At 46.8% G+C, this 18084-nt stretch overlaps 1 protein-coding gene across 1 annotated transcript in view; it reads right to left on the reverse strand.

Moving 5' to 3' along the window:
- The window catches only part of LOC141579801 (uncharacterized), a 110903-nt gene that overhangs the window by 51041 nt on the left and 41778 nt on the right, over nucleotides 1-18084 (reverse strand). Inside the window, exons 4-6 of the mRNA XM_074378633.1 lie at nucleotides 11817-11990; nucleotides 11208-11221; nucleotides 6548-6753 (exon numbers count right to left, since the gene is read on the reverse strand). Of these exons, the coding sequence (XP_074234734.1) occupies nucleotides 6548-6753; nucleotides 11208-11221; nucleotides 11817-11990 (394 nt within the window). The remainder of the gene's footprint in view (nucleotides 1-6547; nucleotides 6754-11207; nucleotides 11222-11816; nucleotides 11991-18084) is intronic.

Here is an 18084-nt window from a genome sequence, read left to right on the forward strand (position 1 = left end):
AGTGTCCTCACCAGCAGGGGCACCTTCCACCCTGGACACACAGGGCACTCTCCCCTTTTCCCCACGCCAAAAGCCTCCAGGCCTCTGCCTGGGCTGCACCTGCCACCTGAGCCACATTCTTGACTACTTCTCCTGGCTGACTCTTACTCTGTCCTCACAAATGAATGTAGAGTCCATTTCTTCCAGGAAGTCCTCTCTGATAATGTCCTTTAGGTCTTGGTTCAGCTCCATCTATAGCAGCAGTACATGGTGACCAACTGGGTGTTTGCCCGCTCCTTTGAGACCACGAGCTCTTGGGGGCCACTTGGGAAGGAGTGAGAGATTACAAGAGGGGTGGGGGAAGCAAAAAGCAAAAATCACAGCCCAAGTCCCAAATTCAAGGATACTTTCTCAGGAAAAAGTATAAACTATTTCACACGGGTGCAATTTGGCTACTATTTTTGTGGCTTGTGGACAGCAAGAACTTGGTGTTCTAGTCCAAAACCCAGATTACATGCAAAGAAATGTATATATTCATATCCAAAGGAAACCAGAGCTGCTCAACAACAGTTTGCAGTTAGAATTGAAAGGAACTTTGATAAAGGCAATCTCTCTCTCTCTCTCTTCCTTCTTTTCTGGCATCATATAATTTTAGAAGTATTTGCGTGACCAAGAGGTGGCTACAGCCCGTGATTCTGCACTGGAGTGTTTGGGGCTGAGGAAGCCCAGATCACATTCACTGTGTAAATGCATTCACACCAACACACTGACAGGCACCCTGGTGGTGGAGCTGATGTTCCAAAGCAGGCAACCTTATTCTGTAAGAGAACTCTAAATAGAAAATAAGAAATGCAATGTTCTGTACTCAATTTCATTTCCTATATGGGTCATTAACTGATAGTATATCTTGACTAATGAAACTCAAAAATAAATTGTCAACGTCGATTTTCTTCATCTGACCATTTTATGCTAACTTTGGATATTAAACCCTCACTCCATAAGTAAATCTCAGGCCTAAGCTGCAGCACATTTACATCCCGTGGAAGAAAGCCGATCAAGGGAGAACTGGAGAGTTTCCCTTCAGAAGCTGCTAAGTCTGGTTTTGCACCTGTACGTCATTTGCAACCACGTCATCGACAAAGGAGTAAAACCTAACATCTGTGGGGTGAAAAGCACTGCGGTGCTTCAGAAAAATCAAAGAACGCTGAGCTTTGTGAAACAGTCCTGAGGCACTTAAATCGCCCTTTTTCTGAAAGGCTCCAAAACTGATCCAATTCACCATTCCAGGTACAACAGGGAGGTACCGGAATTAGTAGAGACAACATGCCCTTGAAGTCTGACAAGGCCCTGCTTGAATTCTGCTACAGCATTTACTAGCCACTAAACGGACCAATTCCTTAACCCTCTGAGAAGGCTTCCCGATCTGCAAAAGGGGGCTGCCATCGCCCACCTGGGAGGCATGGATGTGAATGCAACACGCAAGTAGGGCGGCCGACTGGTACCTGACACGGGGCCTGGCTACTTTCCCTCCGCTGCCCTTCTCCCCCTTTAAACTTGCACTGTTCCCCCGGTAAGGATCAAGACCACGGAACAGACTGCCCGATTCTTCTGTGTATCCCCGGATACATGACTTACCCTCAGGAGGCCAGAAAAACTGCCTCCTCCCCAGTCACTATCAATGTTCTTAAGATTCTGGGTATTTTTAACTCTATTTTCCAGGGAGACTATTCCAGAACTTTCCAAGCACCATTCTCCAGGTTGGCTCCCCTCCCAGCACCCATCCCTTCTCAACACAGATACTCTGTATGATTGCCTTCTGTTCATGGGAAAGCGAGTCCAGTAGGGTGGGGACTCCCAAGGACTCCCCCCTCCCTCACAGGTGAGTGTGAGGGAACAGTGGAAATTGAATTTCCACTCCACTCCACTTCCACTCCAACTCCAGCTTCTAAGAAGTCTACCCTCCAGGACCCTGCAGACTCTGCATCTTCCCAAGACACACACGTGGCCACGACCCTCCCTTCAGATTTCTTCCTGGCTGTCCCTGCACACCCCCCGGCCCCTTAAAGATAAATGGCATTAGACTGAAAATCGCAAATGCCGCTGACTGACACACCAAAGCTGCATGGTCTGGGCTTTCCTCCAACCCAGGCACAGCCCTGCCCCCCCAGCCTCAGTCTGCAGCTCTCGAGATGATCTAATTCACATGCAAGGCTGTGAACACCAGCTAAGAATGACGACTCCCAACGTGTATCTTTAGTCCGGCTCCTTCACCTGAGCCACAATCTCATAGACACGAGTGCCTCTTTGAAGTCCTAACTTGGATGACAAATGGCATCTTAAAAATGCTTCATGTTCACAATTTACTCTGGAATTCGATTCCTGGCAGGTACCTCCCAGACTCCCCATTTTAGTAACAGCCCCAGCACCCACCTATGTGTTTGAGGTCAAATTCAATTTCCACGGTTCCCTCCCCTAAGCCCTGCCCTGGAATCAGTCCTATTATTTCCGTCGCTAAGCCCATCTCAAGTGTGGTTCTACAGGAACCATGGCCGTAACCCCCCAAGTTCACAGCATGGTACACTGACTAACAGTCCTCCGTAGGGTGCTCCCTGGAGGGGGAGGCATATCCTGTCACGGGTCACCTCAGAAGGCACTGGATTCTCACAAAGGAGGACCAGGAGAAGGGACTCAAGGTTCTCCCGTGGTCTGAGCTTTGAAGGGCCCGAGGTCTGGGGGAGCTCCTAATTAGCAGACACACTTGCCAGTGAGCAGATGAGGATGGAGGAACCCAGGCAAGGCTGTTCTCACTCCAACCCCTGGGCTCTCGGGAGCCACAGGAAAGGCCTGTGTCCAGGGCACAGCCCGGCCATCACAGATCCCAGCCAGCATTTGCCAACCCGGACAGCCTAGACTCCATCTAATTGTGACACTTACTTCTGTTCTGTTCCCCACCCAGAATGTGATGGACTCATTCAGATATTATGGCCTGTCTCAAGCGAGACAAATTCAGTGATAAATGAAGTGTCCACATTTGGACCAGAGCATGAAAGGAGAAACAAGGCCTCATGGTCAGCATGATGGTGGTGGCCAAACCCTTCCACCGAGTGAGATGAACCACGGTGGGGGTGAGAATCCAAGGTCCTAGGTCGGCCAAAACATCTTCCTTCACGGTTGACTGGGGTGTTGGAGACTCACTACCGCAAACTAACTACATGGCCGTCAGTGGTGGACATCAGCTGCAACAGACACGGAGTCAGCTATTTACTGCCAACATGGGTTAAAAGTAAAGGCTGGGGCAGGGAGGCCTGCACGGCTGCTGAGGCAAAGCACAGACCCGGCTCTGAATGCCCACTGGCTGGAGCAGAGAGGAAGCTACGGTCCCCTTTGGCGGTCCCTGTGTCAACCAGATCCAGGTGAGCCAGTTACTTAGGAGAAGGCCATGTTTTCCTGATACTCAGAAAAACCACCATCGTAAAGGGAACAAAAGAGTGGCATGGATTTTAGACCCCCCTCAGCCCCTTTATGAAGGCAAAGTAAAGTAAATGACACAGGGATGTTGAATGCAAAAAAAAAAAAAAAATTAAATAACAAAACGGTGACTGCTTCCTCCAACAGCGTCCCCTGCAGCAGCTCACCCCCGAGCCTGCCACTTTCTCACCAGTGACCGGCGGCCAGGAAGTGCCATCACGCACGTCACACAGTGACAGCCAGGAACCGCGTGCAGAGCACGTTTGTGTACAAGCAGGAATCGAGCAAGATGCTGCAGAATTTTACTTTGCAAGTTTAAATACTCCATGAAAAGAATCCCTCAGCAGCCGCCTAAATCAATTCGCATCTCACTTCTTCAAAACAATCAAACAAATTTAATAAGGGCGCATTTGTCACCAAATATAAGGAGGATCATATAGGTTCCTCAAAGCAAGGATTTTAACAGGTATCAAACACCAGTGGGTGATGTGCTAACAAAGCAAATATTCCAAAAAATTAGAAAATAAAAAATGACTAGGATAATACATGGATCAAGGCAGCTGTTAAGTTTTTACTTTTTAAAGCGATGGAGACAGTACGGAGGGCAATCTGGCTATTTCCAATGCAGGGTGTGCACAGCCCACATTTTCAGACGCAACAACATGCTCACTGGGCAGTACAAGAGAAAAAGAATAAAGAAAAAGGAAAAGAGGAACAAGAGAAAATTAGAAACACACAAGAACAAAAATGATTTTGACAGCATGTACAAGAATTTATGTGAGTGTGTGAGGCTAGGGATGCGGGGACGGTGAGACCCACCCTCACCTCCTGTTCCAGGGAAGGCAGGGGCCTGAGGGGAGCGGTGCTGCCGGGGGACCCCAAAGTGGTCAGCGCCCCTAACCAAAACTCCACCTATATGGGTCTAGGCAGCTTTTGAGCTACAAATTGTGGTCGCATTTCAGGCTGGACAGTTTTACTCACTTCCACCAAGAGTAGCAGGAGAGAATTAGGCTGTTCCTGTACCAAAGAATTGTTTAAAAAATTAATGACTGTGGAATAGTAAAAACAACAATGGAGTAAAAGTGACTGGAGGAGAACGTGCTTGACCCGAACTCACTGGCCACGTTATGTCACTGACGTTAAGATGCTGGCTGAGCCCTTATGGTACCAAAACAGACAGACCCACCAGGAGGGAGGTTTAATGCGCTGCTGTATTTTGATGCCGAGAGCCATGCCTGGTACACGAGGTTCTGGGTAAACAATGGTGACAGTGTCAACCACTATGGGCTAAGCACACATCCAGCTACTCCGCCAAATCCCAAGGGCAGACTTCAAAAGGCAAAAACAAGCTGGCATTCTCTGGTGGGTCGGCAGACTCAGAGCCAAGCAGTTGCTGAGCAAAAATGTCACTAGTGCCTCCTATGACAAAAGAGGAGGCACTGGCCTGAGGGCTGGGGCAGGGCTCTAGGCTTCCACTGCTCACCAACCAGTCTGTCCAAGGGGAGAATGTGGTCTCTGCATATGTTGCACCTATGCACCTACCTTGACTGACGCCTCTGGGCTCAGCAGGAGGTGACATGTGAGGTGAACGGAGCCAGCCTCAGTGTAGCACAGTGCTGGCAGCTATGCCTTCAGCAGTGCCCAGGCTCCTAAACCTGACAACTCATCTCCAAGGAGCAGAAGGGGAGTGTGGTCATGAAGGTCACAGGGCCCTGTGAGGACAACTACAGGCCACGACATTCCTTGCCCCTGCCTTAAGCCATAGAGGTATGTCCGGGAGGAACAGAAAATTCATCCAGAGCCCGCTAGGCACCTCACACACGTGGGACTCGGGTCCCCTGTGCCTATCACTCACAGGGCTGGTCTGGACATTCTTTTTATCAATTCTCTGGCATCTTCTCCTCCAACTTACCAACAACCAGAAAGTAGAATCTGATCTTAGTTAAGTTCAAGAATCACAGAGCACCGCCTCCACTGTGGGCCCGGCAGCCGTGCCAGGTCCTCCGACAGTCACCTGTGGGACCGCCATGAGCGCTCTCCGGACTCAAGGCCCGAGGCCGTAGGCCGGGGGCACACAGCTTCCCTCACTCTCCCCAGCAAAGGGGGACCACCTCTCGGCAAAGGCATCTCACCCTCTTCTGCACGAGGGACAGCACGATAGATACACGGGGAAACAGAGCAGAAGGTGGAGGGGTAGGCAGCCCAGAAGAGCTCGTCTGTAATTCCGAGACAAAGTGGGGCCGTTGACTTAATCACAGGGACAAAGTGAGGATGAACAGTTCCCTGCTCTTTCCCATACTCCGTGATACGCCTTTCCCTGAATAAGGAGTTCATTCGGAGGTCCCTGGCGGTGATTCTGATGTCCTAACATGGCATGCTAGCTGTCGGGCAGGAAGAGAGGGCCTGAGCCGAAGAGGTGCTGGGCCTGGGAGGCAGGAGACACCGGCTCCAGCCCCAGCTTAACCAGCACCTCGTTCTGCCTCTCGGGATTCAACATCTCATCTACAAGCAAAGGGATTAGACTGTCTCAAGACAGGCTGTCCAACATAAATGAAATGAGAGCCATGTAAAGAAAGTTTCCCAGTTGCCACATTTAAAACGGTAAACAAAGAAACAAACCAACAAACAAAAAACAAATACTAGAAACTGATTTTAAGAACAGATCTTACTTAACCTACTGCATGTAAAATACTATCATTTTGACATGTAATCAATATACGAAGTGACAAGATAGTTTACATTCTTTTTACTAGACAAGTCTCAGCGTCTGATGTGCATTTGACCTACAGCACATCTCAGCTCAGAGCAGCCTCCTCCCCAGCTCTCCTAGCATCAGTGGCTGTGGCTACTCTATTGGACAGCAACTCCAGGGGTCACACCAGGGGTCCTGGCTGAAAAGCGGGAGTAAGTGTCCACACTAACCCTAAAAGGATCTCTCTGAAACAAAGGCGGATTCACTTTTAAATATCTGTAAACCGGCGGGCTGCACCTCCCTCCACCCTTGGCTACAAGAGATTCCTCTTCCTTGCTGATCCCTTTCTGGATGTATGGAAGAAACCCGGCACACAGCCAGGGTGGACTGGCCTCCAGGTAAACTTACCTGCTGTCTGTGTCCAGTCCCATGATGTCCTCCTTCTCAAATGGGATGCAGAGCAGGAGGATCTTGTCCCCAGACTTGTCGGATGCACCGTCCAGGCACTTGGACTTGGGCAATATGAAGAGTGACTCAGTGAAGTCCTCGATCCTCTTCTCCACCACCCTGCAGTCCTCGTAGATTGAAGGACACGTCGGTGCGCGGCTGCTCGGCTACCTCCCCATGCAGCACAAAGACAAAGAGATGAGAGTCATAGAGCGTGGTGCCATACAGCTCCTCTGCACGTGGAGCTTCTCGAAGCCTTGGCCGAGAGGCAGTCGGTAATGGTGACAAGGCCCACGACCTTGCGGTGTGTCTGGAAGACGTTCCACCCATTCTTGGGCGCATAGTGATGCCTGTAGTGGATACAGATTGCCCACTGGGAGCCGCAAGGGCTGATCTGACTCACCAAGGAGATTCACTTATAGATGCAAAAGAAACTCTCCTCTGAGATGATCCCCACGGGTTGGAACACCACGGGGTTTCTGGTGGTCCTCAGCACACTGCACGTAGTCAGGGATGCTCATGTTGCAGGCCTTGCCGAGAAGGGAGAGGAGATTGAGGTATATACTGTGCTGTGGGCTGCGGGCCCATCTGGGTTGCGGTGACCTGGTGTGTACCAGCCAGAAGGCAAGGGAATTTCAAGCAAATCCGTGGGTACAGTTTGTCCTCAGAGTCTGCACATGGCTACCGTAGGTCAGATCACATTACCCAGATTTTGGTCTAGGCTTCCTGCCCTGCAGAGAAGGGTCATTTCTTGTTTTCTCTTTCCAAGCACCTACCAAGGCCCTGATGCAAAGTCACTGCTCAAAAATGCTTAATAAGGAAATGAACAAAAGTACTGCTTTCCCCAACCTCCTTCAGCAGAATATAAAGAAAAGGACTACAGTGGGATCAAAAGATCTGGATTTCTATCCAATTTATTTGAACTCCTATGCTTCAGAATAATGGATAAGAAAACTTGCCTTGGGGAGGAGGGTACAGTTCAGTGGTAGAGCACGTGCTTAGCATGTACGAGGTCCTGGGTTCAAACCCCAGTACCTCATTTTAAAAAATGAAACAAATAAATAAACCTAATTACCCTCCTCAAAAAATATTTTTTAATTCAAAATTCAAAAAACACCGTGCAATTGACACAACATTGTAAACTTGACTATACTTCAATTAAAAAAAAAAATCTTTGCCTTACAAGAATATATCTGGATTACGGAAGTTTGCAAATGTAAAATGCCTAGGGTACCACCTGCATAAAAAGGGGTGACTGTACAAATTTACTATTGCTCCTTTATGAGCTATATTTCCTTTGGGGGGTTTATAACCTCTCAGAGCTAATTTTCTCAGATTAAAAAATATAAACATTACCTGATTCTCAGGACTGCTGAAGAATCAGATAACCCTATGAAAGCATCTGACCCACAGAGGTTTCTCAATGTTTGTTGAATGAATGAATAAACCAGCAAAGTGAATGCTGCTCCCTGCCACAGACCATCATAATGGTACTGCCTGGAAATCCCAAGCCCACGTTCCACCCGTCTCTACACTAACCATGTGTGTGACCTGGGCAGGCCTGTGTGCTTCTCTTAATCCCAGTTTAATCATGAATAGAAACGAGGGCAATAACACAAACCTCAAATTGTTAGTGAGTCAGTAATGAATTGTACCCCAAACTTGCAAGATGGAACTATTAAGGAAAACTGGGCAAAGAGTCCATAGGCCCTCTCCATATTATCTCTTACAACTACATGGGAATCTACATTACATCTCAAAATAAAAAGTCTAATTTTTTAAAGAGGCTATTGAGGTTTAAATGAGCTCACTGTCTCAAATAAGGAACACACAGCACAAATAGGACAATGCCCAGCACATGAGATACACTCAGTTAAAATTCTCACTGAACCCACTGGTCCCTCCAACTTCAGAGCAAGAGGATGGGTCCTCGTGGCAAGAGGCCACTGCACCTGAAGCTAACAAAACTAATGGTGCCCACTTCCAAGAGCTCCTGTCATCACCCTTGTTCTAATTTTCTATTTGTAATATTTTTCTTTTTATTAAATAGAAACTCCCAATTGCATAGCCTTCACCTGACCAGACATCATGATGGCAGCCCTTCAATACCTGACCACAGAGATCATGATGGCAGCCCTTCTTGGTGAAACAATAAAATGAAAAGCCATTTCCACAAGACCTCTGTGTAAATCTACTAGGGAACTTAATCCTGGACTGAGGAAGAGGACTGGGGAGGAGGGGGCAATCTGGCGCACAGAGAACTATGGGCCACCTGTCCCACGATGGACTTTAGACTCAACCCTCACCCTCCAGGAAATTCAAAATACACACCGACAGAGTGCTATGGACAAGATAGTTTTTTTTTAAACAAATCCCTGAATCCCTAGCAGGTCTTATTTCTACCGAAACACAAATGGATTATGTGTATAATGTTTCACAAAAGCCCTAAAATATTATCACGCCAACTTGACACATCAAGAAAAACTGAGGTGGAGAAGTTTATCACATTGTACATGATTAGAGAGAGGCCACGTCAGACACCGTATTTAAATCCAAGCCACTGCTCCAGTGCTCACACTAGAAAGTGTGACATACTGCTCCTTTCCTGCCCTCTCCGTGCAATTAATCTCTGAAGAGTCTTTTCTGTGCCACCTGGAATCACAATCACATCAATTTTCCACAAAGAGCTATGTCACTCCTTGGAGGCCGTATCAAAATCTAAAGGGTTGGGGTGGGAGGAGTGATTTGCATTTTCTGTTTCTCAAAGGAAACATGGCTTTAAAAGAAACTGAAAAGCACATATCTAGTCTAAGCCCTCATTGTGCAGGGAAAAAAACGGAGGCTCAGAAGAGATGAGGAAAGGGCCTTATTAATAAATATTTCCTCAGCGCATCACCAAGCCAGCCCTGGGCACTGCTGGGGGAGGATCTGGGAGGCCCAGGAGAATGAGTGTTAGAAAAAGGAAAGAGAATAAGCATAAAAGGCCCTGTCTCTACAGCACCATACCATGAAATTCCACCAAATTACCAAGTATGGGTGCAGCCAATATTAAGGTGGGCTAAACAGGTTATAGAAACCTGGAAGTCTCAACCATAGTGGAAATTCCAACATTTACTATGTTTTTTTCCCCAGTTCAAGCATCAACTCAGTGGGAACTCTGTACCAGGGACTACATGAGGCCTGGAGTTCTCCCAAATACAGACCTCTATTACAACGTGTACAAACCACATAAAGGCCACCAGAAGAAAAGCACCCACAGATGGAATTACTGAAACTGAAAGCAGCCAAAGAGCATATATTACTAATAAAAACGGTGCTCCTAGAAATGGACTCATGGACATAGAAAGCCAACTGTTGTTAGCAGGCAGGAAAGGGGGGATTAACAGATACACGTTAATAAATATAAAATAAATGACAAGGACCTACTATATAGCACAGGGAACTATATTCAATTTCTTGTAATGAGTTGTACTAAAAACAATCTAAAACATATGTATATACATATGCATATGTTTATAACTGAATCTCTGCTGTACACCTGAAACTAACATTGTAAATTGACTACACTTCAATAAAAAATAATTTAAAAAAATAAGTAAAAATAAAAGCAACGCCATTAAGAAAAAATAAAAGAATACTGTAATCCCCTTAGCTGTAGCTGCTGAAGAATTTTGGTTCCAAGCACCAAGTCCACTGGATCACTCCAACACTGGCTGTCACTCTTTCTGACCATCAGAGAGTCACTTGGCTTCACTGAGGTTACTTTTCTCTTCTGTGAAAGGCTACAGTTGCAACTAATGGTGTATAGAATCTCATCATTCACAAGCCCAACAATTAGTGAGGACTTCCCATGGGCCAGGCTCTGGAGAGATGAAAATATAGGGTCCCAGATATACTCATGGGTAGAAGTTTATGCCATAAAGACATTAATTCTTCCTATTTTGATAGACAGATTCATTGCAATTGTGATTAGAATTCCTACCAGATTTTTCACGGAATGTAACAAGTTAATTTATGGTCAAGAATAGCCAAGAAACTTCTTTAGAACCACCACTGGGGAGGGGTGGATAGGTCATTCATTTCCACTGGTCTTTCTGATGTGATGAAAACGTTCTGGAATAATAATTGTTGCACAACTGTGAATATGCTAAAAGCTGCTGAATTGTACCATTTAAATGGATGGACTTCATGGTGTGTGAACAATATCACAATAAAGCTCTTATATGAAAAAATATTTCTTGACAATTATTTTTCCCTCTATACTACTTAGTCTGCCCCCACAATTTAAGAAAAACAAAAAACCAAAACAAACCAAACTGTGCCAGGAGCTCTTTAGGACTGCAATGTCCCTGGGTCTCCAATGCCTCTGGTGGTGCTGTTCCTGTTAACACACCCAAACTGGGCTGGGCTAGTTAGGGAATGTAACTGTCTTTTTAAAATCGATGGTCACACGTTTCACCCTGGGAGAGGGAAGGAAGAAGGATGTCACAGCCTTATGCCTTCAGCTCATTTTTAACTGAACCAAGCCCTGCTTTCAACACTGTAATCCCTCACACTATAAAAACACATGACACCAACAAGCACCGCCATCATAACACCTGAAAGTGTTCAAGGTACTTACCTGCGGCAAAAACACTGAGGGAGGAGACAGAAGCTCGCTTGGCACTGAGGATCCCTTTTCCCGACTCCACCAGAAGCTGGGCTTTACAGCCGGAGGCTCTCAGCCCAGGGAGCAGCGCAGACGCCACTGAGCTGTTCCTCAGGTAGCGGGAAAGGAAGACCAGGGCAGCCCCGGAGTCGCGGGGCAGGGAAAGGGGTGGAAACGCGGGCTGCAGCCCCGCTCGGAGGCCATCCCCAACCCCAGCCCCAGCTGCCCCGTCCGGGTCCGCAGACCCCGCCCGCCTGGGACGCAGCCCGCACAGTTGTGGGGACGGGCCGGCGGCCGAGGAGAGGAAGCCCGGTAGGAGAGGACTCGCGGGCGGGAGAGGGGAAGGGGACGCCAGCCGCGGACTGAGGGGAGCCCGGCTGGGTGAGAGGCGGCAGGTGCACACCTGGCCCAGGGCATCTGTGGCCGGGGCGCCGGGGAGTCGGGGCACTGGGGCAGGTGGCGCGGGCAGAGGGGTCTGGCCCGAGCAATTCAGCTGAACACAGGCTGACTCGCGCCCTCGTGGTCTGTGACACGCGGACCGCCCTCCCGCAGCCGCCTGACCCCTTTCCCGGGAGACCTCACCTTGCACTTCCACAGCCAGAGGCACCGGCCCCGGGCAGGAGCTAAAGGCCTGCCGGGCGACAGAGCTGAGAAGCCTTTGGGGCTAATCCCCGGCTCGGAGCTGGAGCTTCCAACCCGCGGTCCAGCTGACACCGACTGCCCATGCGCAGGAGGGCCAGCAATTCGCTCTGGGTTCTGCGAGAGAAGGTGGGGCAGTGAGGGAGGGAAAAGATGGGAGGGAGAGTATAGGAGGGAAAAAATGGAGGGAGACAGATGGACAGGAAGAGCAGAGAGAAGGGAGGGATCTGGAAAGGGGAAGGTCTTAGCGGGGATGGAGATAAAAAGCTTTACCTCTGGGGGCACCCTGAAGGAGGCGGCAGTCCTGCCTCTGTACTCTTCTGTAACCCTTCAAGGCCCGCAGCTCAAGTTTTACCTCCCTGATCCAGCCCTCCATCCAATGCTTCTGCATAACCTCTACGGGTATCACACCCGTTGCCCCCACGCGGAGCTGGGTTTTCTGTTGCTCTGGGAACCAAGCACCCGCAGGTGTTGTCGCTCAGAACTACCTTGGGAAGAGTACATATTCCCCTTTTACACGCTGGGAAACAAGCAGGCACGATCTTTGCCTTAGCTCCACTGTCCCAGGTGTTGGGCTGGCAGGGAGCGGGGTGGTACAAGATCAGAGCCCCAGACAGAGCAGAGTGCCTGAGTGTTGGTGCATAGTCCCCATCCATCCTGGGTAAACCTCACCCCACCCTAGTGGAACCATCAAGGGCTCACAGTAGTTCCCTGGGTGTGGGAGAGCTGTCCTCATGTGAAGGAAAAGCCCAGCTGGGCTAACAAGCTAAGTCACAAATCTAAGTGTGATAAGTGTTGGTTTACTGATCTAAATTCTGCTGGGCTAATTCGTAAATCTGAAGTTTAGTGTCAGTTTACTGGGCTAACAAGCTAACTCGTAAATCGAAGCTCAACAATGTCTATTACAAGTTGATAAGCACCAGTGTGCTGATTCCTTGCTTTTTGTTGCTTGAGCCTTATTGGCTAATACACCCTTACTTGTAATTAACCCTTTAAAACCTCATGTGCATGTCTTGGAGGTGCTCAGAACTTCGGAGCAGAAGCCCCTCTGAGCTCGCCGGCATAATAAATCTGAGTACGCCAACACTCCGAGTGGTGATTGTTCCTTGGCTGGCCTGTTGTTTCCATAACACTCAGTTCCAGTGCCCAGCTTGCTAGGTAAATAGGAGTGCTACCAAGTCCAAATTCTTTCTCTTCAGTGCAGGACAGGCCAATAAGTTGGGAGACCAGGTGTTGGGGCATGGAATAGCAAGTTTCTGTAGACCTAGATGGCAAACTAATGTCCTGGAAAACCATCTCCCCAAGTCAGAATTCAGGCTCTTTTCCTACGTGCTTGGTTGTTGCAATCTTCTTGGTGTAGGAATTCCTTCTGGTTAGAATCCTTTGTTCTTGCAGCTATCTGCCTGGGTCAAATCTCTGTAAACCTCTAACAAAACAAACGTTATTTTCTATTCTGCAATTTCTTATCTTTTTATGAATGAAAATGTGTTAATTATCCTTAAAGATCAGAGCCTTCAGAATAGGTTCTCCTGTATATTTCAGGCTCTAAGCAACATTGTTTTACAAGCAAGATGAAGCCTAGGAAACAGAGCATAGGGTTAAAGTCAAAGGAACAGATCTAATATGGAGTCAGATTTGTTCTGTTCTATTACCCAGGCAGAAGCCACTTGAGGATTTAAACCCCTTTAAGTTAAAAATAACTAAAACTTTAAAGGAATTTACATACATAGGTGGGAATGTGCATAGCATATCTGGAAAAGCACCCAAAGGATAGTAAACAGTGGCATCTCCAGGGAGGGCTGAAAGAAGAGAGGATGAGGGAATACTTTCACTTGTGTATTTTTGTGCTCTGTTTGAATTTTTTTTAACCATTTGCATGTATTTCTTTTTCAGTTAAAAAAATGTGTAATGGAGCAAAGGAGTAACTAGCTCAGCAAATACAGCAGCCATGGAATCAGAGTCATCACTTTTGATTTAAGCCAGGAAGCATTTATTGACTCTCACCTATGTGCCCAGTGCTGTTTTAAGACTTCTTTTAATATTATTAATTATTATTATTATTATTATTATTATTATTATTATTATTATTAATTATTATTATTATTAATATTTTTATTATTATCATTATTTTATGAAATAATTACAAGGTATCCCTCACCCCTGCCCATGGCTGGTGGAAAACCAACTGAGTTTTTATTGAGTTGTTTTCCAAGGAGTAGAGATGAGTTATAAACTGAACACATCTTCAGGGCAAAACAGGCAGAGTGGTTTTCCAGCAGCCCAGACAGCTATGAAGGGTTTCCAATAGAGGCGCCCAGAGGCTGAGAGAGAAAGCCTCCAGGACCCTACAAAAAGCTGCCCAAACTGCCTTCTCCATGGCACTACTGAAATAGGAAAGAACAAATCTGACTCCATATTTGATCTGTTCCTTTGACTTTAACAAAGCCAAGTTAATACGCTCCAGTCTTTTCATTGGTTATGATGTCACAGAGGAGTCGGACAGGTCAACAAGGAACCACTCAGCCGTGATCACAGAGCCGGGGAGCGGGATGGGCGGCAAGATGTGTGACGCAGATGTAGCCGTGCCCGCGCTTCTAGGCAAGTACCCAAAGTCGCCTCGACAAGGTTTCAAACACTTGTGCCCACGTCCTCATCACCTGACATGTATTAAAGAGAAATGGAAACCTATAAACGGCCAATACCCTTGGTGGGTACACCGTCCAAAGAGCAAAGTCACAGTTTGACAACTGGCCATCTCGGTTCCCTGGGATTCATTCTTGGAGAACCTTAAAAACCACTCCTCTGTCCTTAAGAAGTGCTGCATATTTGTCCTATCTTTGGCTCAGGGATGGAGCACGTTCAAGTGAACTTTAATGTCTGCACAGATTTGACTGTCTTTGTCCAGGTTCACTTGTCCATTCTAAAGAGGCCTGAGCTAAGTCCATCCTCCGTAAGATCTATTCCCTCCAGTGACTGCTCATTGAGCCTGCAATTAAGGGCCAGCAGAACAAGAATGTTCTCAGCTAAAAAGTTCACCCACCCTTCACTGCTTTCTTAATCTCCTCTCCTGGCTAATTGCAACAGACTAACACCTCCCTCCACCAAGCTCCCCAACTATGTCAGTTTGTCTCCCCAAAGAGAAAGTAAGGTCCATAAAAGAGGAGACAACTCCATAGTCACCTCTGAATTCCTAGCATAAAGTAATGTTAAAAAAATAGAACTATGATTATCGCTTCTTTCCTTTAAAACCTTTCTGGTTATTTGAATGAGACCTTGGAAGAGAGGTGTTTGCAGTCAAGTATCTTGATCAACAAGACTCTGGAGTCCTTTTTCGGAATGGCTGCTCACTGATTCATTCAAACCACAGCTTCTCATTCCAGGAGTAGCTGTGCTTCTCTGCCAGGAGTTTGTGGTCACTCTCATGCCAGAAGAGCTTTAAACTATATCCTTACTTTGGATTTGTTATTTTTCCCCTCTTCCAACAAAATTGACTTTCCTTACTGTCTTGCCTTGAGGAATTTTTTTTCATAGTTAACCCTTTAGTAAACCATGCTTCTCGGGATGGGCTTGGCCTTACATATGATCAGTCATCCAACTCCCAGTGTGAGAGGACTCGGGCTCACCGCCTACCCTCCTGTCAAGGCAACTGAAACTCAGTACAGGAGCCAACAGGCACCCCAGGGCTTCTAAGGCTCACGTATCACCCAGAATCCCTGCTTTCTTGTTTGTCTTGGCTTCTGAGGATTTCCCCTCACTTTCTTGACAATTAGCTGTGCAGTTTGAAAGATGAAGAAGGAAGGTTTTATTTCTTAATCAGCATTTTAAGAAACTTGTGTAATGAAGGTTTTCACGAGTTTCTAAAACCCTCCATTGCCGAGACAGAAAACACACTAGGTATTTTCTAAGTTTAGCTACCATGTGTATTTTTTCTTTCTTTTGTTTTCTTAACTGCAAATAGACATTTTTTAATTAAAAAAAATAAGGCCCCAAATAGGATAGAGACTTGAAGGGGCATACAAAATTAAAGGGCAGAGACAGAAAAATGATAAATACTCTACAAGGTTAACATAATACTTACACTATGGATCAGATCAGCAATTCTCAGTAACAGCTAATTGAAATATGACCATGAGGTAAAACGTCTCTCCTGTCAGGAGATGGCTAACAGAAAATAGAATTAAAACAATAAACTAAAATTCTAAGTCTGGCGAGGTACAGAAGGCTACCAGCTAAATGTGTCTTCTTCTGGAAAAGAGCGAGGCTCACCAGCTCTTTACTGTGGAGCCTGAGCCCAGGGGATGGCGGTGAAGTGAGCTCTGTAAGTACCCAATAGCAAACTTGTGATGAATAAAGAGATATGAGCTTTGGTGACAGAGATGATACTACTATTCACTTGTCCTGTAAAGTATGTCTTCACGTTCAGTGATCAATACCTCGGCGTCCTCAGGGATTAAGATTATAGGAAAATTCACAGCCCGGGCCCAGACCTCCTCTTTGAGCTCATGACAATGCACTTAGAAGTCTCAAGGGCAACTCGAACTCCACCTGCAAAGAGCTGACTTCAAGGTGCTCCTCCCACAGCAGTCCTGCCCAGAGCCCCTGGTCACGGGGCAAGGTCTCCCTGCCTCCCCCAGCTCAGGCCCATCACTCACAGATGTGACTGGACCCCTCCTTCAGGGCCCAGATTTCCTCAGTCACCGAGTCCCACCACCCTCATCTGACCTACCAGGTACTCACTGGCACTCACTCAGCACTCACTGTGTGCTGGGGACCACGCTACACACTGTGCACACGTTATCTCACTGGATCTCCACAGCAGTCCTGGGAGGTCGGTACATCACTTCTTTAATTGATTAGATAAATTGTTTCACTTCCTTGAGTGCATCATCCAAAGTGACACAGCTACTGAGCCACAAAACTGGGACTGAAAACCACTTGAAAATTCTACACTCCTACACCTAGCAGCCACCCTAATCTGACTCATCACATCACCTCCTGCAGAGCCTTCTAAATGTTTCTAAGCATTCTACAAGACAAAATTGATCTACGAGAGCACCCCACTCCCCTACTTAAAATCTGTCAATGACGGTCCACTTCCCTTAGGAGAAAGCCCCACCGGGCCTGAGCACAGCCCAACGGCCCGGCATCCACGTTCCGCGAGGCCGCGCCGCCTCACCCACCACGCAGCTCTACACGTGCCGTGTCCAGGACAAGGATGCTGACTCCGTACAACCTGGGGCTCGTCTCAATCGAACAATGATCACCTTCTTCAGTGTTCACCCTCTTCACTGCTGACTGTCAGAAAAACATTTTCTCAGGATGAATCAATATCTTTTTCCTTACAACTTCCTGTCATTGATAATGAGCTCCACCCAAAAGAGAGAAGACCTAACTCTCAGTCTCCTCATCTGCAAAGTGAGAATAACAAGGAAATATGTGAAGTTTTAAGTGAAATAATATTCATGTGAGGCTGAGGGACAATTCCCTACATACAGTAAGCACTCAATATGTGCTTACTTAATATTAATAAGAATATATTGCATTCCAGCAACCTTAACTCAATGTTCTATGGCTTTGTCCAACAGACTACAGACAAACAGTTGGACGAACACCTTTGAGCAGATCAGCCCAAGCGTGCTGGGAGAGGTAAGCCTTGACTCCAGTTACAGCTGCAGCCAACCAGCACTACGGGGCTGGGGCAGTTTGCTCAAATTCTTACATGTTGCTTGAGAATTTAGTTGTCAGTAATGAATAAAGACAGGTGTTCTTTAGTCAAAGGTCCTGAAACATAAATCTTCAAAGATTGATGCAAATTTGATTTCAAGTACAACACTCTCACTAGAAATTATTTGAAAATGATAGTCTTAGCTCCTCTGCACATCAAAAGGGCATGATCTTAATGTATCTGACTACACCAAAAGTGTTGTTTAAAGGAATTTAAGATGAAGCCATCCTAAATAAGCTCTCAGTATCATCTTCACAAAGCCCCACCCAAGGGTCTCATTTCTCACTTCCACATAGGTGTTCAGGTAGCTTAACCTGGGTCTTGGTTTCTTATAACAAGGGGGTGGGAAGAGTTGTGGATAGATTTATGTAGCAAATATAAACCTAGGGTATTTGCTGTGTAGGAATCCTAGAAATAAACAAATTAATATATAGTCCTACCCTCAAGAAGCTCAGCCTTTCCATTTACAACAGCATTAAAAATAAA

The sequence above is a fragment of the Camelus bactrianus genome, chromosome 14, assembly GCF_048773025.1.
Source record: "Camelus bactrianus isolate YW-2024 breed Bactrian camel chromosome 14, ASM4877302v1, whole genome shotgun sequence".
Taxonomy (NCBI): Eukaryota; Metazoa; Chordata; class Mammalia; order Artiodactyla; family Camelidae; genus Camelus; species Camelus bactrianus.